The following is a 13,032-nucleotide window of genomic DNA, read 5'->3' on the forward strand; positions in this document are numbered from 1 at the left end:
GCCTTTTTCTTTTATTCTTTTGTATTGTTTCCCACTTCTGCTCCTGCTCCTCTTCTATCTTTGCCCCCTGTTGTTACGATATGTAATCGGAAGCTTACTATTTTATGTCACTTTTGCCATTTAATTAATTCCTGGCGTTCAATACGTTCTTATTAATCTCTTGAACAGTCTTCGAAGACTGTTTGTTTTATTATTCCCTATTCGCCGCCTCCGCCACCATCACCACCACCGCCTCCATCACAACCCCCGGATCCTCCATAATCACCCGCTCCTCCACCGCCAGATATATCGTCCCCTCGACCCCTTCTGATAACCCTTCTCTGTTTCCAGGCATCACGGCCGAGAAGTAGAGTCTTGAGATCGGTCCTCTCTACGTTGGCAGGAGCATGCTTCACTGTGTCAGGCACGTACTCCGTCAACGTCTCCTCCACTGAAACTCCCCTCTTCAACTCCGACGTATACTTCGATTTCCATATTTGTCTTGTATGTTGAAGCAGGCTACTCATCGCCTGTGTATTTGCTGTGTGTTTTCTATCAAGGACCCAGTCTGCCTTCTCAGTCGACCAAACCCAGTAGCTCGCAGGGAACAAACGATGCGTCTTCCATAGAAGATCAATCTCGAGTGTTGGGGGGAGTATGCGAGAGGGTCGTGAGCTTGGGTGACGAGATGCATTTGCCGTCTTTGGGTCTAGCTTTGACTTGTAGGAGCCATCTCTCTCACTCTTTGGCAGTACACTACCCAGAAGGCCGAGAAAGTCTTCGTAGTCCACCACTGAGTTCTTCAAATTTTCGACAAACCCAGGTACCGAATTCTTGACTTGAAGTATAACCTTCCAGAAAGACACTTGCTGCTCGAGGTCTGCTCGAAGATCCTGCAAAGATGGCCATGGCTTTAGCATACATGTCTCGTTGAACTGTTCATGCTGGCTTTGACTCCTGCATCTTTCTTCTACCCTGCAAGTTCGTATCACTGCGTATGACTGGAGGTCCCAGACCTTGTAGCCTTGCTCCGGTACACTTGTGCGGCAGCGATCCCACTGGTGCATCAGAATCACTTTTCCTTGTTGGTCTTTGGGAATCTCTTCGAGCTTTTTGTCAGTCGGTGTTATCCATTTTCGGTCCAAACATGGTGGCCGGTCAGCCCTTCTTCCCAGGATGGAGAGTCTTCTCGGTTTCCATGGTGCAGAGGGCCACAGTTGATATGGTAGGTTGGAGCCACGGCACTCAGAGCCAGACCAACTCGTCTTACTACACTCATCCCAAGCGTTCTTCGTCCGCCTGGGACACCATTCACCCTTTAGCAGTTTGGACATGGGGAAATGCCGATGCTCTAAGCCAAAGATGCCATTCAAGTTGCGATTACGGTTATCGTAGACGTAGTGGTGGAACCGCGAGGGTGACAGCATGTGCAGATACATGATAAGTGCGACGTCCCTATCACTATTAGTCAGACTAACGCATGGCAAAGACACAGAGCCTACCATGGAGGCGGGTGGTCATTCGGGCAAAAACCCCGTACGTCGATGAAACGAAGATACATAGCGTAGCGCCATTCTGAATATGTCAATGTCTCATCGCTTATTCTACCCTCTGCATCGCAGATATGTTGAAGAAGCTTGAGAAAGGTCTCGATTAGCTCAAGATGTTGCTATTGAGAGAGAATGAGTTTCAGATCCATTTCACCAAGTAACATGTTAGCTCACAACAGCAACGTCGCTCAGATCAATCTGGGTCCTTGTCCAAGGGTCTTCGTAGACTGTGGAAAACGGCATGGTTATGGCAAAGTTATCTTGTTATGTGAAAGCGCATGGAGAGGCATTGGACTGGAATATCAATGATATTAACGTACTCCGGCTTTAGTTTATATATGGAACAGAATTTGAGGCTGTGCGTCGATCTGATTCCCTTGGCGGATGAATTTGGTTAGCCCAAATCTTCGCTTCTGGGCCGAGGTCATAATTGGTCAAAGCGGAACCATTCCTCACTGCGGCTTGAACGATGTAGGGTAAACACGCGACTTGGCATCTTGTCAGGCTTTTTACAAGGCACTCCCTGATGGTCGGATTCTCCGACTACTTTCATCGACGAAATTATTATTCTATCCGTAGTATTCCATCTGATCATTACTAAGATTTAACCCGACAGGGTGTCTTACTTTGAAGGATGATCAGGTTCTGTCTTATTTTTAGATGATTGGCATCTGAGGAACCATCGGACAATGGAGCCATGAGCAACCAAAACCACGACAACAATAATTATAAAAGCTGGTTAACTTCTGTCAAAAACGAACTAAGCGGTTTGCAAATGGTGGGATGTGTAACAAACTCCCTACAAGCTACTACCTGGTATAAACAGCGCTTCTGCGGATGATAGACTTGCTCCAAACCCAAACCGGAATCGCCAGGATGTATCCAAGCCAAAGAAGAGCAGCCATGATGGCGAATTGCTTCAATGGGCCCATAGCATTCAGCCAAGTGATCGATGAGTAGGATACACCAAAGGCCAAGCAATTCTTCATGACGTTTACAAGGACACCGATATCTCCTGCTCGCGAAGGCATAGTGTTGACAGAATAAGTAAGTAGAACATTTGCCGATCCTGTCAAACCAAATGCAAGGAGGCTCCATCCAACACAGACAACGATCCAGTGACCAGGGTTTTGAAGCCCATGACCGAGGATAAGGCAACCAGCCGGGCTGCCTAGTGCTCCAATAAGCATCATCGGCAGTCTACTCCTGGGATTAGGCTCCTGGGTGCGTCCTTTTGTTGAGCGGATGAAGAGAAGGTCTGCGAAGTAACCACCAAAGGGGAGACCAATAAGAAGACCGATAAGAGAGGAGACATTGAGTAAACCAATCGAACGTGAATTCCACAATAGGGGCGGAGAAGCACAGGTGATGGAGAGGATGATGGAAATGATGACAGTCCAACCAATCGTTAGGCCAAAGATGTAGACGGTGACGAGAACTTGAGGCGCCATAAGGAGCTGCAGTGGCCGGACCAGTGACAAACCCATGCTCTTCCACTTCATGGGCATATACTCGCCGCTAAACGACCTTGACATCCACTCCTTTCTGAAGCTGGCGGCAGAGATCTCCCCAGTTGTTGTTTCGGCCGGTGACGAGATGCAGATATCCTCGATTGAAGTGCTCGTAGGTTTCGGTTCTGCGATTATCGAGCTCCCAGGTCTGGTTTGAGTTGTATCCAGCTCGTTGATATCGTGAGTTGTCTCAGGAAGCATCAAGATCGAACCAAAGAGATTGAGGCCAGTCGCGATTGACAGAATCCTCAGGTACCATCTCCAGCTTCCCAGACTAACTCCAACTGCCCCAGCGACCATGGGGCCAATTGCGGAGCCAGCAGCGAGGAAGCCAACGTAGACGACCATGGCTCTTCCGAGCTGATGGGTGGGAAACGTCTCAGCCACGATAATGGGACCAAGAGCCTCAACGAGACCACCGGCTAATCCACCGACGATGCGTGAGTTTCGCAGGGAAAAGTAGTCGGTGGCTTCGCTCGACCAAATGTTACAGGCGATAAAGATAACGAGCGAACCGAGGACCGTGTAGCGTTTTCCGATAAGTAATGATAACGGCAGAGCGAAGAGATTCTGAAAAGGTTAGAGAATCAATGAAAGGACCACGAGGACAAGTAACGCACTGAGAGTCCAAGAGCCAGCAAAGCATATGTTGGCAAGTTGGAAGCCTGTGTTTGCGAGCAGTGCAGCTCCTGAATGATCAACCCAAAGACGGGAGAAAGACCAGAGGCCCAGGCATTTCCGAGGAGATTGTAGAAGCTGACGTTCAGCAGAACGCATATGCGCCACCAGAGCGGCCATTCCTATAGATAGAGTTCCATTAGCATTCGTGGTCTGGATCCAACCTGTGACTGGAGGTGCTCTTACGAAAGGAGAGATAGACATTCTCGAGTATGCGGTCCTCGTAGCAGTTGATGACTGACAGTGGCGTCAATGATGACTGATGAGACTGATTTCAGAAAAGGAGTTGCTCTCAGGGTTCGAGCCTCAATCCTTTATGCCTTCGCTTATCACTGGCCAGTGCCCGGGGCTGGTCTAGACCAAGCCTCATGCCAGGATGCTTCCGGCTGTGGGATGCCCTCTCCCGTCTTTGCCCCGACCCCGGAAAAGATCCAGCTCTTACCCCAGAGTTTACCCCGCACAATCTCATCGTGGTTACCCACTGAGTGACGCGTTTTCCATGGCCAGGAAAGCTTCAAATCCTTGTATGATAGCGGCCCAGCATATTCCGCGGAGATTTGATCTCGCTTGACGCACGTTGTGTCATGAAATCCGCAGGATCTGGCCTCAGTTCCCCAGTCGGCCGTTATCTTAGGCCTGGTCAGCTCGGGAGATGGCCTTCAGCGTATCGTTACAGCGAACGACGAAGGCGTCGTAGCAACTAATGCCGTTCGTGATGAGACTTGAAGGGAGTGATTATCAGGTATCTGTGACAATGAAGGTCCCCGTCTTACGCTTAGATAATTGACTTTGCGATTATGCGACATGACATTTGAGGATACCCGGAGAAAATGCAAGTCTGACGATAAGCTAAGTGGTATGATTACGCGTGCATGATAACTGTTTGAGTCTCAACAAATTCCTTCAACCCCCATTCCGCACCAAATCTTCCAAATCCGCTCAGCTTTGTTCCTCCGTGAGGCAAGGTCGCTTCATCATGAACCGTAGACGAGTTGATATGTACCGCGCCAACTTGAAGACGACGCGCCATTTCCAATGCTGCATACTGATTCCGTGTCCATATCGCAGCAGACAACCCGTAATCACTATCGTTGACAATCTTCACCGCCTCGTCCTCGTTAGAAACAGCGACGATTCCAAGACAGGGACCGAAAGTCTCTGTCCGGAAGAAATCCATAGAGCTGTGGATATTATCGAGGATTGTGATCGGTATTAGGTTTGGGTCAGTCTGGTGCCCCGTAGAAGACTTTGAAGAAGATCCCATGGCTTCTGCATCGGAGACTAAAGCTTGTACTCTCGACTGACTCTTTAGCCCAACAAGCCGATACGCCGACCCGTTCTTGCTTCGCAGATGTTTTGTAAGCTCTGCACGAAACTCATCTACGACATCCTTTTCCACTAGGACAAGATCTGTAGACATGCATATCTGTCCGCCCTTTATGCACAAAATTGATTAGCGAGTGACCAGAAGTAGTAGAAAGCAAGCTCACATTTAGTGTTGCTCCAGCAAGAGCTGCTTCTGCTGCACGGTTTATGTCTGCGTCCTTTAAGACGATGCAACAGTTCTTCCCACCAAGCTCCAGCAATACCGGCTTCAGAGCCAGTCCTGCTTGCTGAGCAATACTACGCCCAACTTGTGTTGAGCCAGTGAAGTTAACCTTTTTGACAGCAGGGTCGCGAATGAGATATCCAACTACCTCAGGGGCATCTTCAGGTCGGTGGAGAATAAAATTGACGACACCTGGAGGGAACCCAGCTTTTGCAAATAACCCGGCGACGAAGTAATGTGTTCGAGGGCTAAGCTCAGAACCCTGCATTGGCCGAGATTAGTATGGTACCGCCAGGCATCAGAAATAGGATCATCACCTTGAGAATAACTGTGTTTCCAGTAGCCAACGGGGCGATCACCGCTCGAAGGGCCAAGAAGAGAGGTGAGTTCCAGGGAGCAATTCCCAGAACAACTCCCAAAGGACGAGTAAACACCAAACCGTATGACCCTTCAGGTTGGGTGTGCGGGATGGTGCCACTCATGGTTCCCGCCGTCAGCAGATACGCAGACTGCTCGATCAAATCGATGCTGGTGGTGACACCGATGGATGCCCACTCATCGTCGCAGTAGATCTCAGACTTCATAATGTTTCGGACTTCCTGCTGATGGTTCTGTAGCACCTACGTTTCCGCTTCGTTAGCCATGGCATTCAAAATGATCAAAGTAGCACAATACCTGTGCTAGACGTAAGAGAAGGCCGCGTCTATGGGTCGGAGAAGTTGTTGACCACGTCACAAATGCTTTACTGCAACTCGATACAGCATCCGCGCAGTCAGACAAATCAGCGCCCTGGAAATACCCTCCTTCAAATGAGTGATGTCTTGAAGTATCATCTTCTCTCAAGATTGGAGCATCGTTGATAAGCAGTGGAACACGGTGACCTTGTGATCCATTGTGGAGCACAGGCTGGTCAATGGTTGAATCCGTCATCGTCTCTGAAAGAGCTTCAGTGGAATTCACAAAATGCGGAAGGCGATATCGGAAACTGAGAATCATTATGGCGAAATATCGTATTACTTGTAGTAAGGAATAATAGAAGCTTTCCAGGACCTTGCCAAGCCACAGTACTTGGTAGTTTCGGGCGTGGACAAGCCAATCAGTATAGGGCGGGATTAGGGGCAACATCGGATGCCTACCCGCTCTCCAAGCGATTGGCCAGATACCGGATCACCAACTGTCAAAGACATGCTAGAATCTGTCAAGAGGCGGTGACATTGGCCTTTTTCTGGTTGAACAATCCAAAAGACTAACTAGGGAGGCACGCGATGCAGGAATCAGAAAATGACTAAGTGAAACGGAAGAGGTTAAGGGACAAGACAAAGTCGGTGTCGGGATTAAGTATCTTGTATTCATAGAGACAATAAAGCTTTGCGCGGAACACACTTCTCAAAATACTGCCAGAGCTTGGCCAACTAAAAAGAGACTATTCTCATTTTCACATGCTAAGATTAAGAAGATATTCAGTCATGCTGAGGAGCATGGCTACATTAATATAGGACTCTATTGTGATCACGAGATGCATGGTGATTAAGTCAAGGATTGTCTTGTTAACGGCTAATATAAATCCAGTTTTAATCCCCTCTCCTCTGGATATATCTGAAAGTAAGACTATCTATGTTCTCAATCAGAGACATATGTCTCAACATCGACTCCTGCGAGCCGGTAGAAACCTAGAGCCCGGAGCATCGGCTTATCGTCAAATCTGTAGAGATAAACTTGACTCTCGGCATCTGCATGATGCTGATACTTGTGCCAAGTTGGAATGCAAAACGTATCACCCTGCTTCCATTCAAGAACCTTGTCTCCGACTTGAGTGGAACCGGAACCTTCAATAACGTGGTACACAGCAGAGCTTGTCTCTTGAATCTCGGGCGACTTGGCTCCTGGGTTAAGTCTCTCAGCTGAAGCACCGATTATTCGACCAACTATGAGATGGTATTAGCTCTTGGCTCACAAGTAGCGCACATTGGTACTCACTTTCGGCACCACTAGGCTTCAGATACGGCTCCGAGACCCATTCAGCAGGACTAGCATCAAGCTTGGGCTGCATCTTGCTCCATGGGTACACAATATCAGACTCTTCGAAATCTTCAGCCGGGTACCGTGCAGCAGTATGGTGTTCGACAAAGTGGACAGGGAAGTGGATGAAGCTGGGGAGATCAAGTCCATCGAGCCAGATAACAGGCTGATTATCCCCACCCTCCTCATCAGCACCCTTCTTGCCGTGGTCATGCCAGTTCCAAGTGGGCGTGACAATTACGTCACGAGGCTTCATAGGAACTCTCTTGCCGTGAACTGCAGTGAAGCCACCAGTGCCTTCGATGATGAATCTGCATGCGAAGGCGGTGTGCCTGTGTGCAGGTGCTGTTTCCTTAGGCTGCACCAGCTGGAGTCCAGCATACAGGGTATCAGTAGTATATGGTGCGGCTAAGCCCGAAATGTTAGTAGCAGACAAGGGAAGGGGGATACTAGATGCCCAACTCACCTCTTGCAGGGTTTCCAAGCATCAGGACACGACGCTCAGCTTGCTTCTCAGTAATAAGCTGTCCAGCCTTGAGAAGATATGGCTTAATCGTATCGTAGGACCAGACGTAGGGAATAGTTTGAGGATTGGGCGCTGGAGGGTTGAGGCGTTGCATCTGGGCCCAGAGAGGAGCGGTGTTGGTAGCTCGCAGCGCTTCAACAAGCTCTTCAGCCGAGTTCAGTGATTTGGCTGAAGTGACGTCGCCAAGATGCTGGCCACCGTTGGATGCTGCCACATTTGCAGAAGGCATTTTGACTTAACTGAATCTTGTGGAGGTTTCTGACAGCGAGCGGAGCTGAGTTGAGTTGATGGTATTTGTAGCAGGCTGCTGGCGATCGTATTCTCAATCAGAGGCTGTGAATCTGATCCCTCAACGACCTTACCTATTGTATCGTAAATATACTTCAGCACGACTGATTTGATTATCAATCAATAATTGTCAAGGTACAAGCTTTATTACTGGTAAATCGGCAGATGCTGTGGTGGCATCTACTTCGGGGCACCATCGGGAAGCGATCCCGCAAGACCCGGTCGTCATGCTACCGCACACAGCACAAAACTACATAATTTGTCTGTGCATTGCTGACAATTTATTTACAAGTACATTATTCGAGGAGCAGTTTTAAGAGTCCAAAACAGACCTGTGACAAGAACAACAATGGCGAAGAACAAGATTACTCAGCCTGTACGTATTGACTTTCGTCCCCAATGAAACGACTAGACGTCTTACCCTAATAGCCCGCGGCATACCCTTCACGATCCACCAGTCTTTTGGAGAGACTCCATCACACTGCTGAGCATGCGAACGGGAATGGCCACTTTTCCGGCTCTCAAGTCAAGCTGCAAATCTTGGTTGTCGGTGCAGGACTTGGTGGCCTAGCCACAGCTGTTGCTCTAGCTCGTCAAGGTCACGAGGTAACCGTCTTGGAGCAGGCAGCTGTCTTGGGCGAGGTACGTCTTGACATTGCGAAAACCCAACAGTTGATTGACGTGTATAATCTTAGGTTGGTGCAGGTATCCAGATCCCTTCGAATTCGTGCAGATTGCTCTTGAAATGGGGTCTCGGTCCATATCTTGAACAATATGCCGTGAAGCCAGATAGTATGACATTTCGAAGATGGGAGAACGGCGATCCGATCGCGTATACAAGACTCTCCCCAGACTTTGAAACCAGATACGGAGCACCCTATTTCGTGATCCATCGCGCTGACTTCCATCGTGCCCTTTGTCGCCGAGCAGAGGACCTTGGAGTAAAGATTGTGACTGACAGCAGGGTCACTGACTACGACGAGTCAATTCCTTCTGCCACAACTTTTGATGGCCGTGAATACCGTGCCGACTTGGTCATTGCTGCAGATGGCGTCAAGTCTCAAGCTCGATCAGTTGTTCTCAGTGGTCCAGACCTACCACCTCAAAAGACTGGTTTTGCGGCTTATCGCGCTACAGTAAACACAGAGGAGATGGAGCGGGATGAGGATACGGCCTGGTTACTTGAGAAGCCTGGGATCAATATCTGGTAGGTGGGATATCTCTTCAGTAATGCAGCTAATGTTGACCATATAAGGATTGGGGAAGACCGCCACGTCATGACATATTCTATCGCTGGGGGCAACTCTTTCAACATGGTCTTGTCTCATGTCGACCATTCATCACCTAGTACGTGGAATGCCGAGAATGCAATCCGCGATATGCAAGACTCGTTCAAAGACTGGGACCCAAAGTGAGTCATGTCCTCTCTGAAGCTACCGGCACATGTTGAGCATCTTTAGGCTGTTCAAGGTGATCAAGATGATCAAGAGTACGCTCAAGTGGCCGTTGATGAGCGGCAGTCGTCTCCAAACTTGGATTTCCAGGAGCCAGAAGCTTCTTATCCTTGGAGACGCTGCCCACGCCATGGTACCATACATGTCTCAAGGTGCCGCTATGGCCGTAGAAGACGGAGCAGCTCTAGCCACAGCGATCTCCAAGATCAAGTGCAAAGACCAACTTACAACTGCTCTGCATATCTTTGAGAAGGAGAGGATGAATCGGAGTTACGGTATGCAGTCTGCGAGCTTGGTAAATGGGAAGCTATGGCACTTTCCAGATGGCCCTCTGCAACAGGCTAGGGACCTTGGAATGAGGGCTGAGGTGGAAGGGAGGCCGTTTGTTGAGAGCACGAATCAGTGGAGCGATCCGGTAACTCAGATATGGGCCTATGGGTATGACGCCGAGGATGCTATTGACGAGCTCTGGCAGAGCGAGGGTGTATAACTGATAGATGAAATCAACACTACGGCAGTTGACGTGTAACATGGCCTTGAAGTGGCGCCCTGCTCGTGACAGACCAATTTGTCAGCGGCACCTGGCAACGTCACGAGATCCTAACAAAGTATATCCGTATAGCCGCCTGCTTTGAACCTTCACCTAGCATGTCGTATGCCATCTTGATACCCCAGCATTCTAAAACCCCACGGGGACTTGATCCGAACATGGGTTCCCCGCGATTTGACCATCCATCCTGGTTTTTAGGCTTGTTGCTACACGATAAGACTGTCCATGACGCATTGCCGATGATCAATGCCTAGTAAATGGTTAAAGGTGGAGATATTACGAATAACTGTTATTTGTCAGAAAGAAATAAATTAGTCGCGTTTGTACTGAAGTGCTTCTGCTGCCCCACTGAGAATCAGCTTGTCGCATTCCGCCCCACCTTGAGTCGAACCAGGTGGCTCGGGTGGCACTGCGAGCGTCAAAGTTATAGTCGCCACAGACCAAGACAGCGGTAACTACTGTCTCCGCCTAACATTAGCTAAGCGGCTTGAGAGTCTTGGTCTGTACTGCTGATGATGCTCATGGACAGCCAAACATTTGAGTATATAAGAGCAAATGGAAAACACATGAGAGTGATATCTCGCCTGATTTCAATGACTGTTCAAGTTCTTGAAGTAATTCGCCACGTTAAATTTTCAATCACTTATAACCCTCCCAGGAACCATCTTTATGGGTGAAACAATCCATCTGGACCAGCCTGAGCTGGAGAAACTTCTCCAAACCAGTGATATCGGCTCAAAAATAGACGTTTTGGAGAGACACACAAGTCTCTCGATCCGCAAGTCGCCAGCTGCCAACTCCGTGCAATCCAAGCAACAGACTCTCCAGCTTGATAGAAAGTTCGAATTTGGCAACGCAAACCCCTTCCACAGTGGCATCAACGCCCCGACTCGATTCGATGCTGAAGTCGGTTCCTGTCTTGTCCGAGGTGACGTCCCCCTGGAGTTAGACGGCACTTTCTATCGAGTCGCATGCGACCCTATCTTCGCCAACCGCAATGGCAAAGACATTTGGATCAACGGAGACGGTGCTATACATGCTTGGCGGTTCTCCAATGGCGTCGTCGACTTTAAGCAGAAGTATGTGCGCACTCCGCGATTTGTCTATGAGCGTGCAGCTCGTGAGCCGCTTTTTGGAACCTACAGGAACCCTTATGCTGGTGATGAGAGGGTCTTTGACGATATACAAGGCCCCGGTAACACTCATGTGCATAGCTGGCATGGCTGGCTCTTGGTCTGCAAGGAGGATAGTCCACCAATCGCCGTGGACCCAGACACTTTGGATACCATAGGTATGTGTATGACAAGATATCTCCGAGCTTACATCTGATATGCCGTAGGTATCTACGACTTTGAAGGGCAGCTTAACCCTGCAGAGACTTTCACTGCACATCCAAAGGTTGATGCGGTTTCTGGAGACACCATGTGTTATTCCATGGAAGCATCAGGAATGGGGTAAGTCATACTTCATATGGATGTTGAACGACGCTGAGCAATATTAGATCCAACGATCTCGCCTATTATCGATTTGATAAGCACGGGAAAAAGGTGGACGAGTGTTGGGTTAAAACACCTGATGTCACTTGGACCCATGATATGGTCGCGACAGAGAAGTAGGCTCTCTCATATGCATTGGTGGCGTTGACTAACTCATGTACAGCTGGGTCATTTTCCACATGAGCAATTACCAGTTCGACCTCGACTACATGAAGAAAGAAAATGGCACCCACTTTCGCATGAACCGTTTCTTGGTGAGTCTTAACGGATCTCCAAAGAAGCAGAGGCCCATTTACTAATACCCATATAGCCTAACAGATTCGGTGTTCTTCCCCGACGGAATCCCAACCCCGAGGATGTTCGCTGGTTCGACAGCCTCAAGAACCACACGTGGGGTCATTTCTCAAACGGGTTCGAAGGTCAGGATGGCTGCATCTATCTCGATGCCTTCATCGCAGATACCGACACACTCGGAGTCTTTCCCAATATGCACCCTGAGCTGGATATCGGCAACCCGGAGAAAAGACTCAACGGAAAGCTTGCCCGGTTCAAGATCGACCCCAAGGCAGGCTCCAATGAACTGGAGCTCCCGGTAGTACTCAGTGAGGTAGCGGGTGAAATGGGACGCTGCGATGATCGTTTCATCACGAGGCCCTATAATAACGCCTTCGGAGCTAGACACTCGCCCAGGGGTTTCGATGCAGTAATTCACGTGGACATCGCAGCTGGCGTTACTAATATCTGGGAGCCAGGTGAGGGTATTGCAGTTGGCGAACCCTGTTTTGTCCCTCGACAGAAAGATTCCCCTGAGGGCGACGGGTACCTGCTCGTGTGCACACGAGACGCAGCCAAGCGGCAAGCTCAGCTATCGATCCTTGATGCTAAGAATATCATTGCTGGTCCTGTATGCATCGTAGAACTTCCTTTCCAACTTTGTGAGGGTGTACATGGCAACTGGGTATGTTCTTCCAGAGTCCATGTTTCTGATCCTAATACTGATGAACATGTCGAAATAGGTGGAGACGCAGAACTTGATATCTCGCAAGCCGCTCATCGACTATTCCGGTGTCACCAAGGCGATTCAACAGAAGTTCGGCACTGGGGCTCCCAAGTTCTACGACAACTTCATTGGGAAGCCGGTGATTCTGACTCGAGCTGAGGCGGTTCCTAACCCCAGGCTCATCTAGAGTCCATCATTCCACGGTTATCGCATGTGCAGTGTGGCTCTGATGACCGGCTGGCTTGTCTTAGTCAAGCTATTCCAAGAGGATGATGTCTAAAGAAACCTCTTTTCTGTAGCATAACATCTAATCGACTTGGCACAAGCCCGTCGAGTAGCGAAGGACCACTTCAATAGCATGCATGCTTTGTTTCCTGGGTGTCGCATCAGTTAAGTGATCAAGCTCGTCTCCTCCTTAAGAGAATCTCTTGA

General features: G+C 49.1%; 6 protein-coding genes across 6 annotated transcripts; 2 read left to right on the forward strand and 4 right to left on the reverse strand.

Moving 5' to 3' along the window:
- Nucleotides 1-197: 197 nt before the first annotated feature.
- On the reverse strand, nt 198-1,772 carry FOBCDRAFT_273486 (uncharacterized protein; the record flags this gene model as incomplete). Its single annotated transcript, XM_031183075.2, has 3 exons — nt 198-1,434; nt 1,482-1,648; nt 1,704-1,772. 3 exons carry the CDS (start codon nt 1,770-1,772, stop codon nt 198-200), a joined length of 1,473 nt encoding a protein of 490 aa, XP_031038717.2.
- Nucleotides 1,773-2,338: 566 nt separating this feature from the next.
- On the reverse strand, nt 2,339-3,922 carry FOBCDRAFT_273487 (major facilitator superfamily domain-containing protein; the record flags this gene model as incomplete). Its single annotated transcript, XM_031183078.2, has 3 exons — nt 2,339-3,610; nt 3,661-3,840; nt 3,905-3,922. 3 exons carry the CDS (start codon nt 3,920-3,922, stop codon nt 2,339-2,341), a joined length of 1,470 nt encoding a protein of 489 aa, XP_031038720.2.
- A 658-nt stretch (nt 3,923-4,580) lies between these two features.
- FOBCDRAFT_133794 (aldehyde dehydrogenase domain-containing protein) lies at nt 4,581-6,197 on the reverse strand (the record flags this gene model as incomplete). The annotated part of the gene is made up of 4 exons (XM_031183079.3): nt 4,581-5,153; nt 5,209-5,529; nt 5,585-5,887; nt 5,943-6,197. 4 exons carry the CDS (start codon nt 6,195-6,197, stop codon nt 4,581-4,583), a joined length of 1,452 nt encoding a protein of 483 aa, XP_031038721.3.
- A 690-nt stretch (nt 6,198-6,887) lies between these two features.
- FOBCDRAFT_135805 (RmlC-like cupin domain-containing protein) lies at nt 6,888-8,041 on the reverse strand (the record flags this gene model as incomplete). The annotated part of the gene is made up of 3 exons (XM_031183080.2): nt 6,888-7,192; nt 7,245-7,694; nt 7,753-8,041. The coding sequence occupies 3 exons, from the start codon at nt 8,039-8,041 to the stop codon at nt 6,888-6,890; spliced, it is 1,044 nt and encodes a 347-aa protein (XP_031038722.2).
- Nucleotides 8,042-8,449: 408 nt separating this feature from the next.
- FOBCDRAFT_239526 (uncharacterized protein) lies at nt 8,450-10,044 on the forward strand (the record flags this gene model as incomplete). Its single annotated transcript, XM_059610262.1, has 5 exons — nt 8,450-8,476; nt 8,569-8,742; nt 8,796-9,307; nt 9,356-9,511; nt 9,561-10,044. 5 exons carry the CDS (start codon nt 8,450-8,452, stop codon nt 10,042-10,044), a joined length of 1,353 nt encoding a protein of 450 aa, XP_059464808.1.
- Nucleotides 10,045-10,773: 729 nt separating this feature from the next.
- FOBCDRAFT_136109 (retinal pigment epithelial membrane protein-domain-containing protein) lies at nt 10,774-12,787 on the forward strand (the record flags this gene model as incomplete). Its single annotated transcript, XM_031183082.3, has 6 exons — nt 10,774-11,395; nt 11,444-11,558; nt 11,606-11,716; nt 11,764-11,854; nt 11,911-12,558; nt 12,617-12,787. The coding sequence occupies 6 exons, from the start codon at nt 10,774-10,776 to the stop codon at nt 12,785-12,787; spliced, it is 1,758 nt and encodes a 585-aa protein (XP_031038724.3).
- Nucleotides 12,788-13,032: the final 245 nt, after the last annotated feature.

Source organism: Fusarium oxysporum, chromosome V (assembly GCF_013085055.1).
Source record: "Fusarium oxysporum Fo47 chromosome V, complete sequence".
NCBI classification, from domain to species: Eukaryota; Fungi; Ascomycota; class Sordariomycetes; order Hypocreales; family Nectriaceae; genus Fusarium; species Fusarium oxysporum.